Genomic DNA, 27,624 nt, shown 5'->3' with positions numbered 1-27,624 from the left:
CCTTGGACCTCGTTCCCTTGGCACAAAAGATTTTTTTCTTGGGTGGGGGGGGGGATCTCTTCATGGGGAGGCTCTCGTCTGAGGTCAATAATAAAGCCCATCTTTGTGTGGGAGAACGGGGCTCAGCCATTAAACAGCGAGCTCTTCCCACATCAGCCAGTGCTCATGAACAGTGCCAGTGGAGCATTAACATGACAATGGGGGTTGTCTTGTCTCACACTTGGTCGGTGTCTGTCAGCTCTGCGCTCTGCATTTCACCAGTTTATTGGCCAGGGTAATATGAGAGAAGAAGCAAATGGTATTATTACATCATCATAACATTTAAGAAATGTATCTAAGAATAATGTACAGAAAAGTAAAACAATACATTTTAAATGTCCTCCCTGTCCAGTTCTGTTGACAGGCTGTGCACTGTATATGCTGGTGAGAATAATGATATGTTCTTTAGGCCTACAGCACCCCCAAATTAGCTCTCTTCCTAATCTTCCAATGTATGTTTAAGAGACACTAGCAACTGACAATGCAGTAAAAATAATATAAAATAAATATAACATTTACATAATGTTATGTAGGCTTTAATAAAATATCGAGGCTTTCCTAATCCTTCGTTAAGATTCGGTAAGTGGTCCCTCAATACATTTCCACAGGGCTGCACTCGGTGCACATGGGGCTACAGACAGGGTGCAACGTCTAAAGGCATTTTATATTTCGTTATTAGTGATGTCAGCCATACAAATCCTTCTTCATTCAATCTCAGACAAGCCCATTTACAAAATGACAATTATATTCCAAGGTTTATGAGACAAAAATGAAAACTGGTTCAAGTTTCAAGGCGACTGAACATGAAATAAAGATAATATTAAAGTCGTAATGTGTCTTTTCAGAAAATGTATGGCGCCGGAATGGTATATAATTCTAGCTACCATGTTTTGCTGTAGCCTATCTGTACATTTTGTTAAAATCCGTCAAATGAAGACACAACCAAGCAGACAGTCCAAAAGTGTCACGAGTTTGTATTATTATTCTACATTAAACATTGTGAACAGACCGAAAAAATACATATACATACAAAGTAAATTAAATATAAAACATGTTGCCTGTGATATATAAACAATGATATCAATAAGTCAATATCTTACTCGGGCTACAGAATATTATTCTTTAAAATATAACTGTGTGCGTTCACGTTTTTGTCATAAAGGTTAATGTACCGATGTATCAAATTGAATCCAAGTGTCACGGTTATCTGTCTGGCTTTGACATCACTATATGGGGCGGTGAGGATGGACAGGTAGCTTCCTCCTTTAGCAAATCACTTTTAGCAAACTCTTCCCTCAACCGAAATAGGCAGTTGTCTCAACCAATAGGAACGCGTTTTATGTTTCGTTACAGATTCCAGCCAATTCGAAGACTAGTTGGGCGGACCCCCGACCAGGAACATTCCCCGGCTCAGTATCTCATTCTGCCCAGTTCGATCGGCAACGGGAGCGGAAAGAGGAAAGCAGAGAGCCCGAAGGCAGCAGCCCCCACCACCGCCGGCCCAGGTTACCATCTAGCACCGGGAAACATAGCAGAGAGCCGCCGTCGGCAGAAGCCAATACCAACCAGGAGTAACCATGAGCAGCGAGGCCGAGACACAACAACCGCCGCAGCCTGCTGACGATGTGGAGAACCCATCCAGCCCGGCAGCCGCATCTTCCGCGGGGGATAAGAAGGTCATCGGTAAGACTACTGGAAATGAGCTAACGGTAGTTAGCTAGCTAGCTAACGTGGTTTGGATCATAGAAGAGGCGATGCGCAAAAGCGGCGGTTGCAAACGTTAACTAGACGATCATAGGCTTAGTTAACCGTTGAATAACGTTAACAAACTGATAATGCCGTTAACTCGCTTAGAATAACGTTAACGTTCGCTAGTTGAAATTGACAGATAACCAAATAAAGGTTACTTCTGCTAATAGTAACGTTAACCGTGACATTTTTGTCGATTATATATAACTGGTGATATTACTAACGCTAAGTAAATTAACGTTAGTGTTTAAATCTGGTATTGACTGGTGAAATAAATGTCCCTTTGCTGCCAAGAAGCGAAACGTTTCAAAATGTCAGTTGGAATATGGGTCATCATAGCTGGCTTTACAATTAACTGCCTAGTAAATTGTTTTATATCAGCTGTAAACCATGAACTGTTTCTCCAAGCAACAATTCCTTCCAAACAGAATATATGATGGGCAAATGTAGCTAATCCTTCAATTTCAACCGGCTAATCTCTCATGTTCATCGGCCTACTAGCTACCGTCCGAAAGCCGCCGCAAAAATACCATGTTGCAGATTTTCCATCACATGCACGGTCGCTGGGGTTGCTTCAGGATTCGTGTTTCTACGGTAACGTTAGTGCCACTCTTCACACATCTTTAAGTAATTCGGCAATAGTAGTTGACGTCGAGACGTTAGAACGTTACCTATAACGTTTTAACAATTTAACCACACGTCACTGTGGAACACGACGTTATTTCATAGTGCTCACTTAGCCGGCCACGACTACTATCGTCGAAAACAAGCTAGCGTTAGCTGCTGACCGTCTCTTTGTTCACACGAAAGGGGTTGGTTCCGCGTTAGTAGTTTTTTTTTCTTCCAAAAATAGTCGAAACACCTTCACAGACTCATGCCCAACATAGTTGTCAAACGATCATAGTAAGGTTGGTATATAAATAAATCCGAATAAAACTGTCAGTGGTCCTCTGATTTTACTCAAAATGAAGGGCCTAGCCACTTAACAGCAACGGTAGCTCGTTCGCTAACGAAGCTAGGGTAGCTATTTACATGGCTGAAGGGGCAACCCAAAATGTCCGCCGAGTGATTCCATGGGATTTCTTTCGCAATTTAGCTAGCTAGCTGTTTGTTTGTTCGATTAAAAATATTACGACATCTTTCTTTTTATTTTTGCATACGGTTTGGTCTTAATATAGCTGTGCTATCTGATGTGCTACGGTAGTTTCCGCTTGCTGGCTTTAATCCAACCACATGGTTGAGACCCCGTTAGCTACTATGCTAACAAGCCAGCTGTGATCACTGCTTGCTAACGTATCCGGGTGCGACTTTACCACGTGTGTATGCTCAAGTACTGAGCAGTGCGGCTCAAAATGGGGCAGTAGGTCTGTAGTAGTTGAACTTTGAAATGTCAGTGACCACAGCGTAGTAGTATATTATTACTAGATCCGTCTTTGATATGCCATTCTACAGCAGCTCTGTAAGACAGAGGCACTGCTAATTTGATAAGAAATCTTAAGTTCTGCATGAGAAATGGCGCAGTCATTACTGGGTCATAATGCTCCTGGTTCATACCTCACACCAAGCGCAGCTGGCACACAGTGACAGTTGGGAGTTAAATATAACTTCCACATTATCTGGCCATGGTTAGTTTTTCATAGTCTGTCCTTCTCTTACTGTTTCTTGTGGTAAATATGGACAAGCTGGTTGAAAGCTTTTCATCTATAAGATAACCTACTGAGTGAGTAAAGCTTTTCATCTATACTCAGTATGCTATCTTATCAGTGTAACTTTGAAAAGGAAAAGACTCAAGTTTAAACTTGGTTAATAATTTAGTTTTATTGTGTGTCATTGCAGCAACAAAAGTCTTGGGTACAGTCAAATGGTTCAACGTCAGGAATGGATATGGTTTTATCAATAGGTAAGTGGACTCCACCCCCATCCCGCTTCCTAAAGACCCTGATATCATCTGTGTGTGAAGGAACATTCCCAATCCTATTATGTCTTTGATTTGCTTACAAAGCTGACCAGACGATTTGTCTGCTTGTCTCCATGCTGTTAGCACAGTACTTATCCCTACACTCCCTGGAAGAATTGCAATCTGTCTGCAGATACATTGTTACATTCTGTGGCTCAGCAACGTACTGATATCTAGAAATAACAGATTTGTTTTTTTGTTTTTAAGGAATGATACGAAAGAGGACGTTTTTGTACACCAGGTAAGTTAAAGGTAGTGTTTTCTTTTTTTAATTATGATGAATATAAAAAAAAAAATCTCACATATCCAATATTCATGATTTTAGACAGCCATCAAAAAGAACAACCCGAGGAAATACCTTCGGAGTGTTGGAGACGGAGAAACTGTGGAGTTTGATGTAGTTGAGGGAGAGAAGGTAAGATGTGCTTTGTTTGATAATTTAGGTCCAAAGTTCTGATTTTAGTTTGCAGCTATTAAAAAAATACATCCTATTAATTGTTCCCTAGATTGTTAATTTAGGTAAGTCTTTTTTTATTTATTTAAAGGGAGCAGAGGCGGCAAATGTCACTGGCCCAGGAGGCATTGCAGTCCAAGGCAGTAAGTACGCAGCTGACAGGAACCGCTATAGGCGCTATCCCAGAAGAAGGGGCCCTCCCCGTAATGGAGAATATCCTGAGAACTACCAGAGCGACGGAGAGGGTGAGCCAAGCAGCGGAGGCAGCGGAGGTCGTGACAAAAGCAGCCGAGATGGGGGAGAGAGTGCCCCCGAAGGAGATGCGCCACAACAGCAGCGAAGGCCCACTTACCCTGGAAGACGGCGCTACCCGCCATACTTTGTACGTAGACGCTACGGCCGCCGGCCCCCGTACACCAACGCACCACGTGGAGAGATGACTGAGGTACGCCGTCACAGGGCTTCTATCTTGAAGCAGGCACCCAGCAGTCCCAGTCGGGACCCATGATATGTTGATGTCATACACAACACCCTCTCCTTTCAACACTCACGTGGTTGCGAACAAAAGATCTTGGTGTATCGGGGGTCCGGCCAATATCTTGCATATTGACTCAAATAGGTCCCTAATCTCAGCTATGTTGGAGCTACCTGATGTTGCTCTTCTATCAGCCTCAACGTTAAATGGCAAGCTCGCCAGTTTCAATTACAAGGACTGTACACTATATAACAAATGTTCTAAAGTTTGATTGCCCACGTGTTTGCTTTGGAAAAAGCGACGTGTCAGTTGTTTGCTCTATTTGCTTTCAGGGAGGCGAGGGTGACGAGAGCCAGGGAGGTCCTGACCAGGGCAACAAACCAGCGAGGCAGAGCTACTACAGAGGCTTCCGACCAAGGTTCAATCCAAGGTTTGCATGTTGGCTTCATTGACGCAGGGTCGCAACAATGGGAGAGTAAAGCACTGGGCTGTCTGAATTTTAGCCTCGAGTCCACCAACTTAAATTGACCTCTTAAACAAACCTGCATAAATAAATGCTACCTGTTTTGGCCAGATAAGCTCTCCTTTTATTGCAGCCTAACCTCAAATTGCAGCTGTGCATTCAAATTTTGCTTATGTATATCTTTTTAGTAGCAATTGTCTTGTGACTTTAAAACTGCATCTCGTTTTAGTGGATGTATTTTTTGCATGATATCACCACTTCTTGGTTACCATACAAGTCGTGATTGTATATGGCCCCTTGCTTTTTGCTTGTTCACGCCAGGGGTCCACCCCGTCCCAGACCGGTGCGGGACGGCGAGGAGGACAAGGAGAATCAGGGCGGCGAAGGTGGTCAGAACCAACAGCCCCGCCAGCGGCGCTACCGCCGTAACTTCAACTACCGTCGCAGACGCCCACAGACTGGAGGCAAACCTGGCCAGGAAACAAAGGAGGCCAAGACAGGAGGTGACCCAACTGCAGAGAAAACGTCCGCTCCCGAGGCTCAGCAGGGTGGGGCTGAGTAGGAAAGAACCTGCCCACCGGCACCTACCATCTTTTACCATCGTCCGGGTGAGTCTATAGCCACGTGGTGGCTGATCGGAGTCCATCTTAATCATTTCCATTAAGCTTCACATAAATCTGGATTCAGACAGAGCCAACAGTAATTACCAGGAAACTTAAAACATTAAAATTGAATAGCTAAGCCAGCTAAATAAGGCTGGCTAGCTTGTCATTTGCACTCCTTAGGCTCTGTTGTGGATGATCCAAAGCATGAGGTCATGCAGTGGATTTGATAAAGCAAACTGTCTGGCACCATAGAGCCCTCGCTATTGTCTCTTCTCCATAAGGGCAGCAGCTTTAGGCTTTGGATTCTTTTTCTGCTATCTGGTGATGATGATGATGCACATTTTCAGGCAATTCATGGTGCAGCATGCTACATAACTAAACTCAAATTATTTGAAAATGCAGCATACAGATTGAACAATTGACTAATTTGCAAATTTTCTTTTCAGTTTTTTTGTCAACAAGATGAAACATCAAACAAGATCTGAGCAATAAAGATTTGACTTGAAGATCGTCACAAGCTTGCACCATGCATTTGACAAGATTACCACAGATTGCCTGCAGAATCTATGCAGACTTGTTTTTTTTTTCCATTCTTTTTATGTGACAGCTACAAAAACGTTTTGGGGAAACAACAAATGTTTTTCTAAATATGTCCTAAGTTTTTACACCAAATGGTTTTTAAAGAAAAAAATGGAATTTGATATCTGGTCAGTTTGACATTTTTAAATAACTTTTTATGTATTCAAACATTTTAACAAAATGCAAGCTCCAATAAAAGTCCAGAAACCAGGAATATTGTTGTGTTGGCTTTATTTTTATTTCAAGTACGCAGGCTTTAAAAATTACAAATTAAAAAAAAATTGTTACATAGAGTAACTTACAGTAAAGTAGAAATGTTATTTTCATTTCAAATATGAATAGACAAATCCAATTTTGTATGATGCATTAAGGTTTTTATAATCAACCAAATTCAACTAGAACTGTCAAATGGCATTTATAATGAATGGTAAATGTTCTGCCAAAATGTCTTTACACCAGTATAAAAAGACCCATCACATAATCTTGAAATTACACACAATGTGATCCAACAAGAAATGCAACAAACATTTAGCAGTATTATACATGCAACTTCTAAAACTATAGTGAATGTAGGCAATAGAACAAGTCCTAGACTGCATCGGAGGCTCATTGTTTACTATAGCAATTAAGTTTAAATTTACATTCACACCAACAAGAAAATAACAGGATAGTGCTGTACAAGTAAAGATGTCCACTGTTGGCCAGTAAATCCTGCTCTTGCAAATGTCTGTCCTTTATTGGCTACACATTTAGAAGATGGACAAAAACACCCTTATACAGTTTTTGGTTGAGATTTAACTGTTAATCCAACCTGTTTTAAAATAATTGGACAGTCTTGACAGTAGAATTCCAAAACATTGACACTAGCTGGATTCAATCCAGCAACCTTATGGTCACATTGTATTCATCTTGGACCACTGAGATACCAGGATAGCATAAATGGCCATTCTTGCAATGCAGTCTCAACAAAAACATGAGTCATTATGAGAGTCACCAGTCTACTGCAAGGTGTTTGTTATTTTGTACATCCTGAGAGTCCCTCAAACATTGGTCTCTTTGCGCAGGCGCTTCATGCGTTGCACATTGTTCTCCATGGCAGTGGGGTTGGTGATCTCTGTGGCACAGGTAGCAGGAAACCAGCCTCTCTCTCCATCTCGCATTCTCTCCCCATAGCACCAGGCTAGGAAGAGCAGACAGTTTAAGGTACCTTTTTATGCATTCTTGCGTGCTTTATTTGACGGCTCATTTGAGCCTGAAAGTCTGGTTTTGACGTAAACAGGTAGTGACGGAGCTAAGTGCACATGTAAAGAGACCTCACCTTCCTCTTTCTGCAGCAGGATGACAAGCTCAGCCTGTTGCAGCCCCAACTCATCCGGCTCCTTTGGCATGTAGGCTTTGGTGGCCTCATACTGTGGCAGACCTGAAAACACATTCCCATAATGAAATGTGATTCATAAAACCAAAGATTTCATACAGTATATTTTTTTTTGTGCAATTGGTTTGTGGTTATTGGTGAATTAAGAACCCTGTTGTCAGTACTAAAAAAAACATCGTGTATTCACTGCTGAATATCTACACATCACATGACTTCCTGGAATGTGTCATATTCCCCTGGAAAGGCACACCCTTTCATAACGATATCAAATATGCAGAGATACACTCACTACTAAAACTAATGCCGTTACACAAACAGCCACTGTGAGTGCTGCCTATGTGATGGTTTTGTCTTAAATATGCCATGAATAGAGGATTATAAGGCTGTGTATTTGTATGAACATTATCATGTCTTCAAATATGATTGTTCAAAATACTGTATTATGTTCTTCAGCCTATAGACCTGTAGTACACTATAGCCTAACGCACATGAAACTGAATGATTGCTCCACATCTGTCTTGCTTTGAAAGTTGTTCTGTGCATGTCCAAGGCACATTAAGTACACACAATAGGATAACAGAGGCCTATATCGGTTTCATTTACAGTATATAATCAGGGTGAGAGGTGCTATACCAGAATGTTTTTTTTTCTCCATTTGGAGTCAAATACGGTTATATACAAATTATGTTCTTTAAATGAATTTTAAGTAATTGTAAACCCAAAGTCAGGATCCACATCAATCCAATAAAATGTTGGTAAATAGTTTAAAATAAAGGAGAACCTATGCAGCTTTGATTGGTGTGTGAATAAGACTGCATTTAAAATGGAAAATGAATGCGAACCATCCGTTTTCTGTGCAGCACACTGCTTTCCATGACAAATTAAATCATTTACACATAAAGTTAAGAGAACAGACTTTTAAAAGATCACACATACACACTGAAAACTGGTCAGTTTCAGAGTTAACTCAAAGTGTCTTTTAAAGAGTGACTCCCTTGGTAAATGAAGCATGCTGACTTACCGTCTTTACAAGGGGAAACTCCTGCCTGATTGTGTTCTGTCAGAGCAACTATCCAACGTGCCCGGTCCACCCTTGGAAACAGAAACAAACAAGCACTGTTAAAGAGGACTCCAAAGCCAGTGTTGTGAATATTGTACGTGTGATAACACACGTCTGTTTCTTGTGAGTGGACTAAATGCGTGGGAGTATTTTAGGTTGCCATTAAAACTTCTGTCAGTAGAGGGAGCCATACGCAAACACCTGATCTGGTTTACAGTAGGGTTTTTCCATGAGCCATGAGGTTCCACTACAGCAGGGGATAGCTGCCCCAAGCCATGCTGCAGCACCACGGCCAACCCGTGATGGTCTCCTCCCTTTAACCGTGTCGAAAACCGCTACATGTCTTACAATTGAATGTGATTTGGAATTAAGCACAAGACCAAGTTTCCTAAAGGCCACCTTAACCATAACCATCAATGTTCAGTGGTATCAAGAGTGCGTTTGGATTCATGTATGGACTGGTATTTGACAGAAAGAGGTCCGATGTTCAGTAAAATGATCCAAGTGTCCCTCCCTCCAGATGAAATTAATATAATAATACTGATATATACTTAAACCTTGTGTTTAAATATAAATTCACACTTGAGGAATAACAACTATATACAGTATGTAATGTACAGTTCATGGCTGACGGGAGCTGAAAGCAGCAGTACCTGGACTCGGCCACCAGGGTCATCTGCTCTGCTTTCCCATCGCTGTTCTTGCTCATTAGCAGCCTGAAGGAAAGATAGCAGCTGGGGCTGTTTTTGGGAGGCGAAGAGGTCCGTCCTTCTGCATCCTCCCCAACCTCCACATTTTCCAGAGTAGCGTAGTCCATCACCACAAAGCTCTCCTCACTGGATAAACAAATCGTTTTTACTCACATTTTCTTTTTCTTTAATCAAATTGTGCAGGAGCATTCACAGAAATAATGTAATTTTAAATGACCATTTTTACACATTATAGTGTAGCTAAACCCAGCTACTATTTACTGTGTATGTGTGTACTATTGACACATTCCTTTACTATCTGCTAATAGCATTTCCTATATATTATCACCTGAAGACTGGGCCCCAGTGTCAACTTAACAACCCTAAAATGACTCCAGTGTTTTGGGCAGCTCCTTCCTCTAGGTTGACATTGTTTGGTTTCTCCCTAACTCAAAACAGAGAGCTGTAGTCTGTCGAGCTGACATGCTGAATGCAAGATGAAAGAATCTCAAGTATGCACGCACCACATCCATGCTCTCTCCTTTCTCTGTCCCCTTCCTCTCCTCATTTCACTCGGTTTCTCATATTCCCTGCCTGCTAGCAGCTGGACCTACTCAGTGTCCAAATGATCTACCAGGAATAGCCCACAAAGCTCATAAAATGCTTCATAATCGGGTTGGGGTTCTGAAGTTTGACATCTCTAGCAGCCCCTATTTTATCAGATGTACGACTCTTTCTTTCATTATCTAAAGTTAGAGCGATTTGATCTGTTAAAGAAGCTTTTCATTTGGAAATTCACAATGCATTATGTACATTAGCTTCCGGCTCTGGTGCCTTTGTTTCTAATGTCTGACTACTCTTCAACAGGATATTACAGGAGGCTGAATGCATCTTAAGTGATCTTATTAGATTTGATCTTAAAGGGACAGTTCACCCGAAAATCTTCAATCTAGATTCTAGATTGTTTAGGTGCGAGTTGCCCAGTGTTGGGGATATCGGCCGTAGAGATGCCTACCTTCTCTCCAATATAATGGAACTAGATGACACTCCGCTTGTGCCGTTTAAAGCACCAAAAAGATAAATGCATTTGAAAAACTCAACAGCAATGTCTCTTTCCAGAAATCACAACCCGGTAACTCAAGATAATCCACAGACTTGATTGTGAGTAGTTTCACGGAGGAACAAATTTCTTTCTACCGAACTACACTCGCCAACCGCATCACTGCACAGCAAGAAGCGTACTCATGGAGGAGAGGCCCGTCTTCCTCGGCTTAGCTGTAGCTGTAGCTAATAGATACTGCTAGCTCACCTGAGTTATGAAGATGCCATTAATGCTTACATCTCACACTGTCACAAGCCTCTCATCAATGAGTACGCTTCCTTCTGAGCAGTGATAGGAATGGCATTAGTTTGGTAGAAAGAAAATAGTTCCTCTATGAAACTCCTGCTCACAACCAGGTCATGATTTCTGGAAAGAGACACTGCTGGGTGAGCTTTTCTAATGTATTTTTGGGAAATTTGAGCACCACAAGCTGAGTGCCAAAGGCAGACACCTCTACAGCCGATATCGCCAACACTGTCTTGGCAACTCCCAACAAAACAATCTAGATTGATAAATAGCACTACAACAGGTATAAGGAAAAATATGTATTTTTGATCCTTTTAAATCATTGTGATTATGTTGACATACCGGAGAATATCTGCAGATATTTGCGTGAAATCATATGAAAATGTCAGTTACGTCCGTCAGTCAAAGATTTGTAAAATCCTTTTCCCACAAAACATTATTTTAGACTTTATGTGAATAATATTCATAACAAACTGTATTTTAGTCCTACTGACCTCTTCTTCTTGGTGATGATCAGTACATCATTGAAGAGAAACAGGTAGTAGCTCCGGTTGCTGAAAGCCCTCCAGATGCTCAGCTCTTCAGTGCCGAAGGCTAGCTCACCGCGCTTCTTCAGCCACCGCGACGACGACACCAGAGGAAATGGCTGTGAGGACACAAGAGTTATCAGTCCGGGTTAGTAAAGTGAATCTGCTGCATCATTACAACATAAGGAGAATCAGTCCAAAGTATCCAAGTTACATTATGTTCCTTGCATTTTACAGTATATTTACATCCATAGCCAACAACCACAGGCGTCGATTTTGGTGGGGACGGTGGGTACGCATACCCATCATATTTCGTCATGAGTTATTTTGTACCCACCACTTTTTTTGAAAACCTCGAGCTCAATTTAGTTAAAAAAAATAAAGTTCATAACGCATATAATTCTTGAGCGACAGATGCCAACAAATCCACAAAAATCTCTATCCCCACAGGGCAGGCACAGCTGTTGTGCTGCTGCGCTGGCTACACCTTTTCCTTTCGTAGCTCCCCTCTCTGAGTCTGATGTCACGTCAGGTCACATTGTCAACATGGTACATGGATACATGAAGCAGAACATAGTGGGTCATATGTCTAATGCTTTTTGAAAACTTAAGGCTTTCTTCATCATAAAATGTTTGACATCACATTTTTGTATACATTTTTATTCATTTACATTAAGCTACAGGACAGCATATTTCAAAACACAACCTGCGCAAAAGAGAAAAAATAAATAAAATTAACACGTCATTGTACCCAGCACTTCTGAAAATGCACTTCCAAAATGAGTCTCTGTCCCCAGCACATTTCAAACCAAACTGCCATGCCAACAATAAACAAAAACTTGCCTTAATTTTACCAAAATTTAAAAGTTTCTGGATGGTGTACATCTGCTCTGTCCTCTCCATTCGCCGAGCTCCATCATTGCAGCTATTGACCAACTGTTGAAATAATACAAACGACAACGACATAATGATAATCACAACCTTAAAAACACATTGACTTCATAGTTCACTCTCAAGTAAGAAACGTAGGGCTGAAGAGTGCCTTCTCAGCATCTCTACCTTGCTGATGGCGTGCAGCGCCCAAACAGCAGCAAAGTGCTCTGCTGTCGTGTCTTGAGTTTTCTGGCTGATCGTCTGTGAGGAGACAACAGAAAAGGTATGAAACTTTCACGGTACCAATTATGTACTTCAATAGACAAAACAACCTTCTGCACCACAGTACATGCCACTAAGCTGAATCTGGAGTTCCTAAATCATAATTTTTTTTTTTTAACTCTAGTGTAAATGCACATACACGCAAAGTTATAGTTGTGTCTATAAACATATGGTTTTAGGTTTACCTTTCTCACCCCCCAAAAATGTGTCTCTATGGTACACAAGTGTTGATGCTTTGAGATTTGGATGCATGTGCATCTTTACAAGCTTTTATAAATAACAAAAAATAAAAGTTTTATAAAGACATTATTGAATAACATGCAGATAATGTGGCGAATGCATGCTTAATTGTTGATTTTTCTTCATGTCTCTGCTTATAAGTGCTCTGTGTGTTTGCACCTAACAAGAAAATGGCTACAATGAGTGCTGCTTGGCTGTGTTTTGTTGCTTGCATGGCTACGTGTACTGAATGTGGATATTGTTGATGTATTAATGCACTAATGTCTTGCTGTTTCCTGTTGCTCTGCATGGCTTCTTGAGAATGCTTATTTTGTTGCCGTTGCTGTCTTTATGACATCTTGTTGTCTTATGTCAGTAAATGTTAACCCGTCTTGCGGGTTTCTGGTGATCTGTTGTCAAAACATCTCAACAAAAGGACTACAGTAGAAAATTAGCTGGCTGGCTAACTCTGGCACATTTACAGAAATGTGGATTACTGTGCGTTCTACTTTTAAAATAAATAAATGGAAAAAGGAAGGAAAAACAGATAAAGCGGCCCTCAGGCTCATATTTTCAGCTGCTATGTGTTTTCCAATGAGTCGTTCATATATGAAAGTAAAGGTTGAACTGACATCCAGCAGCAGTGGCAGTCTGGTGACTCGCTGCATGGGAAGGATGAGGAAAGAGATCATGGGCAGGCCTCCGCATTCACGGCTTCCTTCAATCTGTTTCAGGGCCTCTTTGAACGCAGCGTTACTGGTCCTAAAAGACGGAAAGAAAGAGGGAAGTTTAGCTCGTGCTGCCGTGTTACTGCAGAAACTCATCTTGTTAAGGTTTGTTCTGCCGCTCACAGCAGCTTCTGCAGCGTCCTCTGCTGGAAGGTCTCGTTGGAGCAGTAGACAATGTAGGGCTCAAAGTGGTGGGCAGCGTGATTCTGAACAATATCGCTAATGTCCCGGATCACTGGGTTGTCATGGTGACGCCGTTCAAGGTCCTCAAAAAACCTGAAAATGGAGAGAGAGAGAGAGAGAGAGATAAAGAAGTGAAAGGACTGTGTTTTTCCACCCACAGACTAATTACCTGAGCAGGACACACTTTCACTTTTAATTAGTAGTAACAGCAATTAGTAACATTCTCAGACAAGCACATAGTGTATGAAGTGTTTGGCTCTAGTTGGACAATGCATGGGTTACACTATTGTGCTGTAGCTTCTGTAATATGTTTTATTTGTTCTTTGTTTTGTGCTAAGTGGAGAATGTTGTATGTGGACATTGGACCGGATGCTGTTGAATTAAATACAATTGTAATTGAGTCATGTAATTCCGTGTGGGATGGGCCACTTAGTGGCATGACATGTAAATAAAAATATCAGTCAATCAATCAAAAATCACAATCTAATATGAATTTACAACAAACTTTGTCAAAATCAAGTCGGTCAAGTATGTATTAGAGTGTTTACATTCTGGTGTCCCTCTTAAACTTAAGCAGTGTTTGTGTTTGTTTTAATGTTAAGTAATGTTTCGAACTGTTGTCAACAAACTGAGGCACCTTCTGCCTTCTAGTTTCAAAGATTTTGTCACAGATCTTGTTTTACTTGAAAACAGAGAACAAGAGGATCAAAGATAGATGGTTACTTCTTGTCTTGCTGCTAAAACTGGATCTATTTTTATTCAAAACAATGTATCCAGTATTGCACAGAGCAACACAGGCTGCTTTCAAGCACATTATCATCTCAAAGCCAGGGAATACAGAGCAGCTAAGCAGCAGAACCAGTTTGGCTAGCATGTTTTAACATGTTGATGGAACCTGCAGGATACTAAAGACATGCAAAGGGCAAATACTCTACCTGAAACAGTAATTCAATCCATTTTCTGCTTGGAACCACATCACATTAACTCTGACAAAACACTCAATTCAGCCTCTTTAATATTTTGATACTGTATTCAGATAATCAGTCCATTACACTGCTTCACACACTGAAAGCATCATTGGATCCTTTTTTTGGTATGAGGCCCTGAACCTCCCCCACAAATAGTTCCCACACACACACACACACAACACACACGCTCACAGTTTGCTGACTTGGTGAATGACAGAGATGTTGGAGAAGAGGTGGTGGTGCTCTGTGGCCGTCATTGTTTTCCTCAGAGCTTCACTACTCTTGAAGTGACGCACCAGGATGCCCAGGCTGTGCAGGTAGGAATGCTCTGATGTGATGATCTCAAAAATGGCCTGTCAAATGATCACACAAACCCAAATAAGTGTATAAAGTGCATGTGAAGGAGCAACTCACATTTGCAACATGTACTTTTTTTTAGCTTTAACTTAGAAAATAAAAAAACCTCTGTGGTGCTCTTACTTTTCTCTGACAGTCTATTATTTTTTAATGAAGGTTTTTAATTTACTTTATATTAGGGAAACCAACATTTCTTTAACGTTCTATTTCACCTCTGGGTTAGTCTTTATCCTCGATGTTCCACTTCCGGGATTGCTCCGGTGCCGCAGGACATTTTTTTTTCCTTTCGCTTTCTTTGTGTTGGAATTTTAATTTCTGGTGGATTTATGAGGATTATGGTTGACTGCTCCTCAGATCTCTGCAGGGTAAATTGAAAAAGCTAGCTAGACTATATGTTAAGTCTGAGTTTTTTACAGTGGCTCCGTGCAGAGCTTGACGATTGTGATTGGTTTAAAGAAATGCCAAGAAACCAGAGCACGTTTTTCTCCCATCCTGCAATGCTGTGTGGAGTAGCCAGACCCTCCTCCGCTCCGCAGCGAGTGGCAAAGCGACACTACCTCTGGGTAATTTGGCGATTACCTACATTTCTCAGAATTTCCTTTAACAACATCCAGATGAATGGCCTCTACTTTCTGCCCTTAAATGTAGGGTTTACTCAGAGAGGAATAGAGCAAAGCAGTAATGAAGTCCTTCAACATCAATAAAGTGCAACAGACAAAATAAAAAACTTGTGCTGTGACTGCTATGCATTCTGGTCTATTGAGAATTCTGCTTCTCTGCTATGCCCTATTATTATTATTATTATTATTATTATTATTATTATTATTATTATTATTATTATTATTATATGACAAACCTCTCCCTACATGTTGAATATTGGAGCAAAATTGTGAATCTAGTATTTGATACTGAGTGACATGAAAAGCTCACATTAACTGGTGATGTTTTAGACTTATCCATTATCCATAGGAATCAGATGCAGAAAACAAAACATCGGCTGTGGTTAATTTTTAGCAGTGTTCAAAGTATTATTTTTTTTACTGTATGACAACTAGCCTCTACTAGCCTAGAAATCTAGATGCACCCCAGCGGCAGCAAATTTAATTTGCAGCCTGGGGGTCTAGGCACTCTCCGTTGACTTGTGAGCTGGAAAAAGTCTAGTCAGGCCAATCACATTGTGTATAGAGTCGGTGGGCGGGGCTTATGGCTGCTGCTGGGAACAGCGGTCTTTTGGAAGACTTGCGGAGTTAAGCTTTTCTTTGAGAAATGAACGGCACTGAACTCATTCTTAAAAAAGGAAGATGTGTTCAGAGTTTTGACGACCAGCTACGGCAAAAGTTTAATCTATCAACTAGCTTCTCTTCCTTCTTTGTTGCTCTGCCTGGTTGTAGCGCTATCCTATTGCGTGCAGAGGGAATTTGAAAGACAACCGTTTATCCCGCCCCTCGGATTGAGCCCTGTCAATGGTGAGTTCCCAGACCCAACATCTTGATGTGGATCTGGTTTGTCAGGCTAAGCCTCTACTGTTTATGGTCAGGATCTTAGGTAAGCCATCAGGGAGCGAGGATACATCTTACACACCGCTTCACATCCTGTCAGATGAAGTGGCTCACACAGGACCAAAGGCTAACTTAAGGTCCCATGGCATGAAAATTTCACTTTATGGAGGTTTTTTAACATTAATATGTATTCCCCCAGCCTGCCTATGGTCCCCCAGTGGCTAGAAATGGTGATAGGTGTAAACCGAGCCCTGGGTATCCTGCTCTGCCTTTGAGAAAATGAAAGCTCAGATGGGTTGATCCGGAATCTTGCTCCTTATGAGGTCATAAGGAGCAAGGTTACCTACCCTTTCTCTGCTTTGCCCACCCAGAGAATTTTGGCCCACCCATGAGAGAGAGACATCATGGCTTGCAAACAAGCAAAGTGGCAGTTGGTCAAGGCCACACCCCCACCCTCCACCTTGCCTCCTCCCTCTCTCCTCTTCAATAGCATTTAAGCTAAAGACACAGAAATGGCACAGTCTAATGGTGCGTTCTTTTTGTCTTGTAATCGCGACTAGTAGCTCGAGCGTGACGTCACATCCGTGTCGAAAAACGAATAACCGCGGGTTGTCGCATTCTTTTTGTCACACAATACTACGAGTCGGAGAAAAGATGGATTTTTGTAACATTTTTAGTAACATTTAGGATTCTATTCACCCAATTATTGACATATTACACACATATATTTCACAGTTTGATACATGAAAATTACGTTTTGATTAACGTTAGGCTGCTGCTCTGCTTTCTGCTCAAGACTCGGCTTAAAGCCATTGTTGTCATATAAGCAACCAAGTGTCTCTAGCCAATTTCAGCTGCACACAAGCTACAAAATAACTAATCAGGCGGTATTTAACTCCTAATAAGACATGCCTATAGGTAGCAGTATACAGCGATATGTGTACGACTTCTTCATTTGGTTACAACAAAGACAAAAGTGCTTAAAATTGTAGATAACCACAATGTTTACTACGTGTGATGCACGATGTAGCCATCTTTGAAAGTGAGCTCGGGGTCCTCTGAGTTCAGACGACTTGACGAGTCGTAAATACGACCTCGGGGGCATTCTTTTTGCAACTTCCGGGTCGTAACTCCGGAAAACAACTCGTAAAACGACTTCGGTGGACAAAAAGAACGCACCATAAGGAAAGTTCATTATGGGACTGGCTCATAGTGGCTGTAATTCTGCACCAAGGCTGAATTTTGGGAAAGACTTCAGATACAGTTTTAGGGGACCACTGAGGCCTATATAAAAGCATCCAAAAAGCAGCATGTCATGGGACCTTTAAGAACACTACTGCCTGAAAATCTGTCATCCAACATTGATGTTTCACACTAAAAGCTCAAAACATCACTAAAGAATAGTAAATAATAGTCTGCCTGGTGAACCTGGTAAAGCGCTGCTTTGTATGAGCTAATGTGGGGCAACCTTATTCACTGCTCGCATCTTTCTGATATTACAGCATGTCCACTTGAAAAACAGTACGTTTAGTTCATCTCATTTAGCCCTAAACTTTAGCTAAATGTTTTAATGTCCCCAAAAAGAAGCATTAAAGTTGTCATCATGGATGCAAATCTGAAGCACACTGCTCGAGCACTAAACTAAGGGGCCGTCCACACGGAAACGTTTTTTTGCGCAAACGCACATGTTTTGCATCGTTTGGGCCGACCGTCCAGACGAATCCTGCAAACGCACTTTTTTGAAACCAGGTCTCAGGGTGAAAAAATCCCAAAACGGCTCTCGTTTGGCTTCGTATGGATGGTAAATACGGATCCGTATCGATGATGTCATCGCCACACCCCTCTTTTACACCCTCTCCCACGACGCTGACGCACCAACTCGCGGTGAAGCTAAGCGAGCATGTCCCATCTCCATGGTCAAACCAGCTCACTTCATCTAAATACTCTGCTCCCTGACCCTTCCCTCTGGATTCTACACAAGATATATTGGCAAGCGTTATGTAGCCAACGTTAAACATCGCTAAAGTAGCTGACCGCTAAAGTAGCTGACCGCTCCAGCGCGAAGTAACGTTAACGTTAGCTGCTATGGCTATCTGTTTATAAAGTGGAAGTAGATAACTTATCAACTAGCTAGCTAATCTGTCTGCTTATCAACTCCCTGAACGGATTATAGTAACTTTTACCACGGCTTATTGTAGAAAGGCTACTGCAAGAAAAACGTATAGATTATTAAAAAGACATCATTCATGGATCATTGATGTTTGTTTGACTGCCGATGTTAGAGCTAGCGAACGTTAAGCGGCGTTCACGTTAACGCTGCTAGCGACGCTGCAATCATGCAAAATAAAAGGAATCCAACAGCACATTATACAACGTAAACAAAGACACGTTTTCTTGCGGCAGCCTTTATAAAATGAGCAGTGGTGAAAGTTATTATAGTCCACGGATGTATTAAGAGAAAATGATAATCTAGCTAGTCATGTTATGATGGGAAGTAGAAGTGACTATGCTCTTCTCCGTTTTTTTTGGTAAATTTCTGTAGCAGAAACAGCGCCGCCTATAGGCCTGGCATATGAAGTAGCGTATTGAGTCATTTACAAGTGGATTTGTTTGGACGCAACTATTCTTGAAACGAATCCAGGGAAGACGGGTAAAAAAAAGATCGTTTTAGTACGTGTGGACGGGGCCTAAACCCATGAAAAGGACTAAAAGTACAAAAGAGCGAGACAAGTACCTGCTCAGCAGACTGACTGAGTGTGATCACACTGGCAGGGTGTGGCTTTATTCAGTGTTTACTAGTGCACACAGAATGGACCTTTGGTATTGACACAAGATCTGTTGTTAGACTGTTAGTATAGACACATTACAAAAGAGGAAAGCCACCCTTAGATCGTGTTACACTATCATGTCACAGACGAAACCATTAGATTTCGGTCTTAGTCAATATATTGATGTTCAATTCTAGGAGTTATTTTGTAATGAAATGTAACCGGCTTTGTTGTTATGTGTCTGTGGTTTGAAATTTAGTTTCTATATTATAACTTTTTTTACATTCCCGTTCTCACTGCTACAGGAACATGGACACATGCGGCTCAGACCACCTCCAAATGTGTTTTTTGAGATCGGATCTCAATGCACCCTGAGTGTGTTTTCACCTGAACTTAGAGCGGTCCACTTGTGAGCCGATCACTCCGATCGGATTTTAATACCAGGTGGAAACGGGGAAAAATGAGTTCTTCGAACTTGTTGCCAGAAAATGTTGGCAGGTATGGGATGAAAATCATACAAGTGTAAAGTATATTTTTAAGACAGACTTAATTTCTCTGAAGATGTAATCAAGAGTCAGGAGTATCTAGGCTTGGGTCTGAATTTGTAACAGAAAGCCTGTATTACAAACTGTATGTGTGTCGATTAAAAGGAGTGGGCATTAAAGAGGCAGGTGAGGTCTAATGAAAGATGCTTTTGAGATATGAAATGTAGGATCCTGTGTTTTTAGAGCTTGACCAATAGCAGGGATTAAAAGTCAGGATATCTTGGCCTCTGCTACATCTTCTTTTTTTAGTTTGTTACTTCTAAGTCCCTGCTATTATGGGAAGTGCAACACTAAATCACTGGAGTACATCTTTGATAATTACTATTAATTAGGGCTGTCAAAATTAACGCGTTAATTTTTGCGTTAATTTTTTAATATTTAACTCGTTAAAAAAAATTAATGAAATTAACGCAGCTGTGTTTGTTTACTTCATGTGGCGGCTGAGAAACGTAATACGTCTCCATAAGAGCAGGCGGCGCTACTCTAGGAGGGATTTACCTGATTGAAGTAGGCCTACGGGCCAGTCAAGAGTTGAAACGTGGACCAGTAAGATCCCAAAAGAGAAAAAAGATGATGTGTTAGAATCCAGAAATGAATGAGCACGGGCTATAAACGGGACCGAGTACTCCAACATGTTGTCTCGTCAGGAGAGATGCGCCACCGGTAAGCTGCAGTTTCGCTACATAGAGCTGCAGTTTAAGTTTGAGTTGTCTGTTGTGCTACTGCTGTGCTGCCGATATGTATGTGCGCGATTTGTTTGCTTGATAACTGTTACGTTGGTCACGCTCATAAAACCTTATTTGCAGTCTGATGTTTAACGCTGTCGACTCGATAGTATCCGTGACTATATTCCAGTAAATGTTTGAAATTGGTGCGTCTCACTGTCACACAAGCTACTTCCTGGTTGCGGTGCTGAAAGGGAAATGTAGTCAATCGCTTTACATTGGTAATGGATTGCTGTGCACAGCGTCGCTATCTAAAACTACACTCAATGTTTTCACTTTAGGCCAACATACACCTTTGTGGTTTTGGGTTACTGGTTTAATGTGTAACATTGATATTGATATTGATGTGCATTTCTGTGTTTAGATATATGTGCTTTGCTTAGTCATTCAGATTAAACACTATGTATATTATAATATTTATGATATTAAGTACTGCCTAGATTGTAATTTATATATTTATATTATATATATATATATATATATTATTCAGAATATGGTATATTATTCAGAATATGGTATATTAGGTATGTGGCTAATATTGGGGGTGGTGACAAAAATCTGCTCTCAAGTCGGACAGTTTCTAGCCATTTCAGCAGCCTTCAGCAGGACTAAATAAGCCAAATTGTTGCTGCTGTTGTTCTGAAAGATATTAAACATTCTGAACTTAGCAGAACCTTTCCTTGTTTGTTTTCTCTTCATATTTGCAAAGTTAAGTGATTTAGCATTTAAATATCCATTATTACAAGCTTCTCAATTTAAAAACGCGATTAATCGCGATTAACTACAGCAAATTGTGCGATTAATTAGTTAATTTTTTTTAATCGATTGACAGCCCTACTATTAATGATTACTGCCCGAGGTTTTTATTATTCCAGTAACTGTCTTTATGGTAATCACATGCTATGGCTGATTTCAGTGGCAGAAACAAATATGTAAACAGAAACCAAACAATGCTGCTTAAAGTTTGGCTTAAAGTTTGGGTTTCTTAAATTGCACATTTTTTGCTGAAATGTCATAATGTTGCCATTGCCACTAACTTGAAATGTCTTATGGTTGCATCTCATTCTAATGTTTCAAGTCTACGGTCTATGAAAAAAGTTGGTATCTGTGCCTCTTATATTATAGGTTTATCTCCCTGTGTGACTGTTGGATGCTTATGCAAAATGCTGAGTGTAGTTTTTAGTGGTGTTTTTATTGAGATTTATTTTAGTATTGAAACATGGTCTGCAATTGTGTGGCATCAGAGCTGTCCTGCTTTCTGTAGCACATTATTCCCTTCTGGGACATTTCTTTGCACGCACGCACGCACGCACAAGTTTGGACACACCTTCTCATTCAATATGTTTCTTTATTTTCATGACTATTTACATTGTAGATTCTCACTGAAGGCATCAAAACTATGAATGAACACATATGGAATTATGTAAAAGGCAGGAATATACTGAAAACATGTCTTATATTTTAGATTCCTCAAAATAGCCCTTTGCTTTTTTTGATAACTCTGCAAACCCTTGGTGTTCTCTCTATGAGCTTCATGAGGTAGTCATCTGAAATGGTTTTCACTTCACAGGTGTGCTTTGTCAGAATTAATTAGTGGAATTTTTTCCCTTATTAATAAAAAACCAAAGGGTGGCTACTTTGAAGAATCTAAAATATAAGACATGTTTTCAGTTATTTCACACTTTTTTGTTAAGTACATAATTCCATATGTGTTCATTCATAGTTTTGATGCCTTCAGTGAGAATCTACAATGTAAATAGTCATGAAAATAAAAAGGAAACGCATTGAATGAGAAGGTGTGTCCAAACTTTTGGCCTGTGCACGCACGCACACACACGCGCGCGCACGCACACACACACACACACACGCGCACACACACACACACACACGCGCGCGCGCGCACACACACACACACACACTTACCTCTTGTCTCTTTCTCTCCTGAGGTGAGACCAATGTCAGGATACCTGTGTCCCTCACCTTTGTAAGAGTTACAAAGAAAAACTTATGTTAAGCTCCGCATTCTGCTGTATATTTAAAATAGAGCTTGTTTTTAAAATTGGTGTTTGCCAACGACTCTAGCCTCCAGCTCAGTGGATATTCTGACATCTAGACCAAACGTAGCCAGCATTTCCACAAAGGGTCATGGAGCGTGGGAGTTTATGTAGCAGTGAAGCATGTAAGAAAGACTGTAAGCTTTTATATTGCAACATTTTGAACAAAATGAAAAATTCAGCTGAAGGTAAAGAGGAAGAAAGACATTGGCTGTCAGTGTTTTCTGTCAAAGGAAGTGATGACCGAGATGGAATTATGTATTAGTACACTTGTATAATTGTAACTCTATTACGTTATCAATTTAAACACCTTTGCAGAATTCGACTTCACACTTTTTTTTTTGCTTTCAATTTTTACTTTCTATGTCAGTGCAGTTGGAGGTTTACCTGTGGCAGCTGGCTCCAAGTGAGTTGTGCCGGCCGGTAGCTCTTCACTACGATGCCCTGGTCCTCCACGGGAGGCTCCACCACCACAAAGTCATCCAGCAGCTCATCCTGGTTGGTGGAGTGCAGCCCTCGTTCACGGATCTCCTGGTAGAGGCACGGTGTAGCTGAGGATCGCATCAACAAACACCACTGAAGTTTCAATCCAGAGTCTCAGCGTGCATTTTGGAATTTGGATTCAAGTGACTTTTTACATCACACAGACAATAATCATGACTATAAAAGCTGTAAAACACTGCAAATTCTTCAAAATCACAGTGAAATATGTCTCTCACAACAAGCTTATGTATATAGGATTCTGATGTTTTCACCCATACATCTGCCAGATGTATTGAAAGAAGTTTATTGAAGTTAATTTGTCAAGTGTAAAAAATGAAGGGCAAAAGCAGAGTTGGTATGTGTCAACATAATAACATAAGCCTAAACCCTAAGGGAGGTGAGAATGAAAATGAATAAAAACATTCTGATAGAGTAAGATTTAAATGCAGGTTTCTGCCTGCAGTGTATCATTACTGAAATTATACAGAGACCATTCAGTTAGTGAAAGGTTTGATTCTCTTAGTTAAATGTGCAGGTGAAAGCTGATTATGATATTTAGATTTTTTTTTTTCTTCCTAAGATGACTGCTCTTGCATCTCCCATTTATGAAAGGCAGCCCCAGTGAGATATCAGCTCTAAAAGTGGACAAACAAATCTTCAATTAAAGCATCTCAAGTCTGCATAATTATTACTTGGAAATTACTCAAATTAAAACTGGAGAAGTGGCAGCGTCTGAAGGTACAGGACATCAAATGTCAACACTCAAGACTCAACAATCTGACATTTAGCATTCTGGGATCGTTCAGAGTGAATTATTTCCTGTTCTGTTCTCTCCTGTTGCCTCAAGGGATCTTCTCTCTCGACACAGACTTTATTGCACCCACAAACCAAGTTCAGTTGTTTTTACATTTCCATAGAGAAATTCAACACAAAATTGCTTTGCAACACAATAAAAAATAATAAACAGTTATTTCCCATCTATTTGTAGTACTGTTGCCAAATTTAGAGAAGTGGACTGGGTGACACATCAGTGAACATACCATCTTTGAAGGACCCATGTTGGTTCTGGTTCCTCTTTCTCCCCAGGAATCGCTAGAAGGGAGACAGCAGTGCAGCCTAAGTTTAACACTGTGGAATCCATGTGCCTCAGTAATACTCAGTTTTTATTAGAGCTTTTTTTTTTCTCCAAAAAGTAATTCTCTCTTCAGCACTGCCTCTTTCTTCAATCCTTAAATGAAGAGTTTTAAAATACACTCTGGTAAAAAAAAATAAAAAATAAAAAAAACTATGGGGACTTCCTCAACACTGGTACTGGTCTGGAAGATAGGAAACAGTTGTGGAAACATGGAATCATCACTATGACTAAATGAGAATTTGATAGAGGTCACCCAATGTTATTGGCTATGCTGGCTGTGGCCTATGAGGTTATTAGAACAGCAAAACTGCATCAGCTGGGCTCTGTTTTCATCTGAAGGACATAACTGGCATCAAAAGTGACACTTTCATTAACCAGTGGCTTCTGATCGTCCTCAATTACAAAACACTCCTAAAATCCAACAGATAAGTGGATACAATTATCTTTCTACAATACAACTTCCATTTAATCAACTATGGGTTTATGATAAATGGACAAAGTACAATACTGCCCTTTGGCCCCCAACCCCTTGGCGTATGTACCTTGCGTCCAGTGCTGCGAGATCGACCAGGACTGGCTGCTCTGTCCTCTAGGACCGGTTTCAGTGTGGTTGCAGGCCCTTGTTCCGATGCCATGGCTTCAATGTCCAGGCTTGTCACAGCGGCTCTGTATGACTTGTTCCTGCGGTTCCTCCTCAAAGCAAAGCCGTCTCCATCACTGTCATAATCCTCCCAGGACAAATCTGGCCCCTGGGTTGAGTGACGGCTCCGGGTTACACTGGTGGAGTTTTCCAGTCCCACTGGGAACGTCACCACTGTGGTGTGGTGGCGGTTTTTAGGCCGGCCGGCTAAATACTTGGGTATGAGCTGGTGGGTGCCAACCTTCTGCGCTGCAGGACTCTGGGTGCTCAAAACCACCGGCTGAGGCACCACCAGCCTTTCTACTACATCTTCCTGGGGCGTGGATGTTTCAGATTGGGGTGTGGGGGTGCTTTGGGACTGGCAGCAATCATCGCCAGGCTCAGATATATGGAGTTCTGTGGAGAAGCGGCTCACCAGAACCAGAGGGACCTGGTCGCCCATGCAGCTGTCTGACTGGCTGTTGGCCATGGCGTCCTCCCACCGTCACCTCGACACGGTCTAACAAGCTCTTCAGCACTTACAACATTAAAGGAGTCTGAAGAGGAGGGGAAATTACAGCTTTTACATGTATAACCAGGAGAAGTTCAAACTACAGACAGGGAACATGTATAAACTAGCACCTTAAATGGAGACATGGGGAAAAAGCAGGGGTATAAGTGTCTCTTGTCTGGATGACCCTAAAATACCATGAGTGACCTAAAATGGGGCTCCCAGGGCTGCTCGATTATGGAAATAAATCATGATCACAATTATTTTGGTCAAAATTGAAATCACGATTATTTAACACGATTACTCATTGACTTTTGGACAGATGTTGCAATTATTGAACAAATCAACAGTGAAAACATTTAGAACTGTGAAAACTTTTCCCATTCAGAACACAAGACAATAAGCAGTCTACTTGCAAAACGTAATGTGCAAAATAATCTTTTTACTCGATTCGGTTTTTGTGATCATTAGGAGCTGAACTCGTAATCGCGATTAAAATTTCGATTAATTGCACAACCCTAGCTCCCATATCTCTTCCCATTGGAGAAAGGGAGCCCAACCATTGATCCGATTCCACACTGTTGGACGGAGCAGCAGCCACTTGTGTCAGTCCTCAAACTCCTATCAAGGGCCTCGATCAACCAGTGACTCACAGCTCACTCCTTGATCACTTGCCCACACAAAAAGCACATAGAGACGTGCTCCAGCAAATCTGTGCGCCACAGAAACTACAAGAAAACTAACTCACACCTTGTCTCTGATCGATATTCCAAACCTGCCCTGTGCAAAGAGCCTATAATGTCAAGTGCAGACACACAGGCACGCTATTATGCAGGTCTAACTCTTATAAACATGTCATTATATTGAGTCTTAAAATTACATTCATAACACACAATAAAAACAGCTTTAAATTCACTTTTAAAAAGACATAGCCTACTGATTATAAACCTAGGCTACAGCTAAATCAGGAATTTGCTTATTTTTTTTCTGTTCAGTCGCAGTCTAAATTTCCAATAACTCCGCTGCCTGAAAGACGGATTAGGGTGGGAGCAAAAATGTCTGCCTCCCATTCCCATGGGTCATAACAGCGAGGTGAAACGCAGTTCAGCCAACACCGAAACTTTGAGCAGTTCAACAGCTGCCTTACCTGCGTGAGGCGACCTTTCAAACACCAGCCTTCCTATGAAATAATATGACAACTCAGTCCGGCGCTTCTCGGGCTGTCCGGTTCTATGAGAAGTGCAGCTCTAGCAGCAGATGTAGCCTAGTCCTCCGCTCCCCTCTGTCACATATTTCTTCTTACTCACTCACTTCCTCTTCTGTTTGCAAGCGCCCATTAAGCCGTGGTGCTTACGTCACCACAGGTGAGGCGTCAATCAATCACCGAAAAGTGCCAATTTAGAATGAAGCAAGCTTGCAGCTACGGAAGCAAGCTTTTCTTTACAGAAAAAGTTTAGCTGGTGTTTCTGTGACGATGGACTACTTCACAATCCGGCTTGGCCACATAAATAAAGCCATCTTTCAATCAAATGCATTTAAAATGTCAGGTAGAGTTTGTGTTGGACCCTGCCATATAGTTATAATCATTATGCAATACACGAATATAAAATGTTCTTTTTTGATCTCCCATCGAATTTCTACTGTTTCTTTCTTTCTTTCTGATGTTGTTATTTCTGTCTAGTGACATGCCTGATTGGCAACACATAGCTCGTTGGCGCCATCTGGTGATCAACAGGGGGCACTTAACTGCCTCGTCACTGATTTATTTAAGCTGCATGTAGAAAATACATGGTAAGTGTCATTGAACTTCTTTTGCAATAAAGAATGAAAAAAAAGAGAATACATGGTACACTGATATAGGTCCACATACAAAAATCAAACATTTCAAAATCTTCCGCACATTTCAGAGATTTTTGGTTTGAGATTTCTTAATATAAGGATTCTTTGAAAAAACAACAACATGAAAAACATGGAGTCTTGTTTATTTTTTTTATTGCATGTTACCATTTTTACCAAACGTTATTATTATTATTATTATAAGGATTTTGTCATTGGTGGTATTTTGGTTGTAATTACCTATGCATTTTAAATCTACCCTACTTTTTGTTCCAGCAGTATGTTCCTGATTTTGGAGTTAAAACCCTGTATGTCAGTTTTCTCAAAGCGTAAACATCCCTCTATAACTCAGTCCAATACAGCAACACAAACAAAAGCCTAAAAAATGACTCCAGGTTAATCAACCTCAACAAAAACGGAACATTGTAAAGTAGCATTTATTCGAGGGCTTTTTATTGTTGCACTAGTCTATTGGATTTTTATTGCACATGTGTTTCTGTTGGAGGCAACACAAGCACA

At 40.9% G+C, this 27,624-nt stretch overlaps 2 protein-coding genes across 5 annotated transcripts; one reads left to right on the top strand and one right to left on the bottom strand.

Moving 5' to 3' along the window:
• Positions 1–1,471: 1,471 nt before the first annotated feature.
• ybx1 (Y box binding protein 1) lies at positions 1,472–6,535 on the top strand. 4 transcript variants are annotated; one of them, XM_039799746.1, is made up of 8 exons: positions 1,472–1,722; positions 3,625–3,688; positions 3,953–3,986; positions 4,071–4,160; positions 4,291–4,644; positions 5,007–5,104; positions 5,459–5,745; positions 6,189–6,535. In XM_039799746.1, the coding sequence occupies exons 1-7, from the start codon at positions 1,617–1,619 to the stop codon at positions 5,697–5,699; spliced, it is 987 nt and encodes a 328-aa protein (XP_039655680.1). In that variant the 5' UTR covers positions 1,472–1,616; the 3' UTR covers positions 5,700–5,745; positions 6,189–6,535. The 4 variants fall into 4 exon arrangements, with proteins under 4 accessions (XP_039655680.1, XP_039655684.1, XP_039655683.1 ...); XM_039799750.1 differs by having other exon boundaries at positions 1,473–1,722; positions 4,291–4,581; positions 5,007–5,092; XM_039799749.1 differs by having other exon boundaries at positions 1,473–1,722; positions 4,291–4,581.
• Positions 6,536–6,921: 386 nt separating this feature from the next.
• Positions 6,922–26,583, bottom strand: arhgef16 (Rho guanine nucleotide exchange factor (GEF) 16). Its single transcript, XM_039799745.1, has 15 exons — positions 26,417–26,583; positions 24,682–25,315; positions 24,045–24,096; positions 22,909–23,072; positions 22,391–22,447; positions 14,766–14,926; positions 13,546–13,698; positions 13,327–13,456; positions 12,380–12,454; positions 12,164–12,256; positions 11,288–11,439; positions 9,410–9,592; positions 8,718–8,788; positions 7,640–7,741; positions 6,922–7,501 (listed from the first exon to the last, which is right to left on the bottom strand). Exons 2-15 carry the CDS (start codon positions 25,246–25,248, stop codon positions 7,362–7,364), a joined length of 2,100 nt encoding a protein of 699 aa, XP_039655679.1. The 5' UTR covers positions 25,249–25,315; positions 26,417–26,583; the 3' UTR covers positions 6,922–7,361.
• Positions 26,584–27,624: the final 1,041 nt, after the last annotated feature.

This window comes from Perca fluviatilis, chromosome 5 (assembly GCF_010015445.1).
Source record: "Perca fluviatilis chromosome 5, GENO_Pfluv_1.0, whole genome shotgun sequence".
Lineage (NCBI taxonomy): Eukaryota > Metazoa > Chordata > Actinopteri > Perciformes > Percidae > Perca > Perca fluviatilis.
This window is presented reverse-complemented; position numbering and strand designations above follow the sequence as displayed.

Excerpts from the sequence above, each read along its gene's own strand:
- ybx1 (XM_039799746.1), top strand. The coding sequence starts at position 1,617 with ATGAGCAGCGAGGCCGAGACACAACAACCGCCGCAGCCTGCTGACGAT. Across the intron at positions 4,161-4,290 it reads ATGTAGTTGAGGGAGAGAAG|GGAGCAGAGGCGGCAAATGT; the intron begins GTAAGATGTGCT and ends ATTTATTTAAAG. Across the intron at positions 5,105-5,458 it reads CGACCAAGGTTCAATCCAAG|GGGTCCACCCCGTCCCAGAC; the intron begins GTTTGCATGTTG and ends TGTTCACGCCAG.
- arhgef16 (XM_039799745.1), bottom strand. The coding sequence starts at position 25,248 with ATGGCCAACAGCCAGTCAGACAGCTGCATGGGCGACCAGGTCCCTCTG. Across the intron at positions 22,448-22,908 it reads CTTGGAGCCAGCTGCCACAG|GTGAGGGACACAGGTATCCT; the intron begins GTAAACCTCCAA and ends ACTCTTACAAAG. Across the intron at positions 8,789-9,409 it reads ACCCTGGTGGCCGAGTCCAG|GGTGGACCGGGCACGTTGGA; the intron begins GTACTGCTGCTT and ends TCTGTTTCCAAG.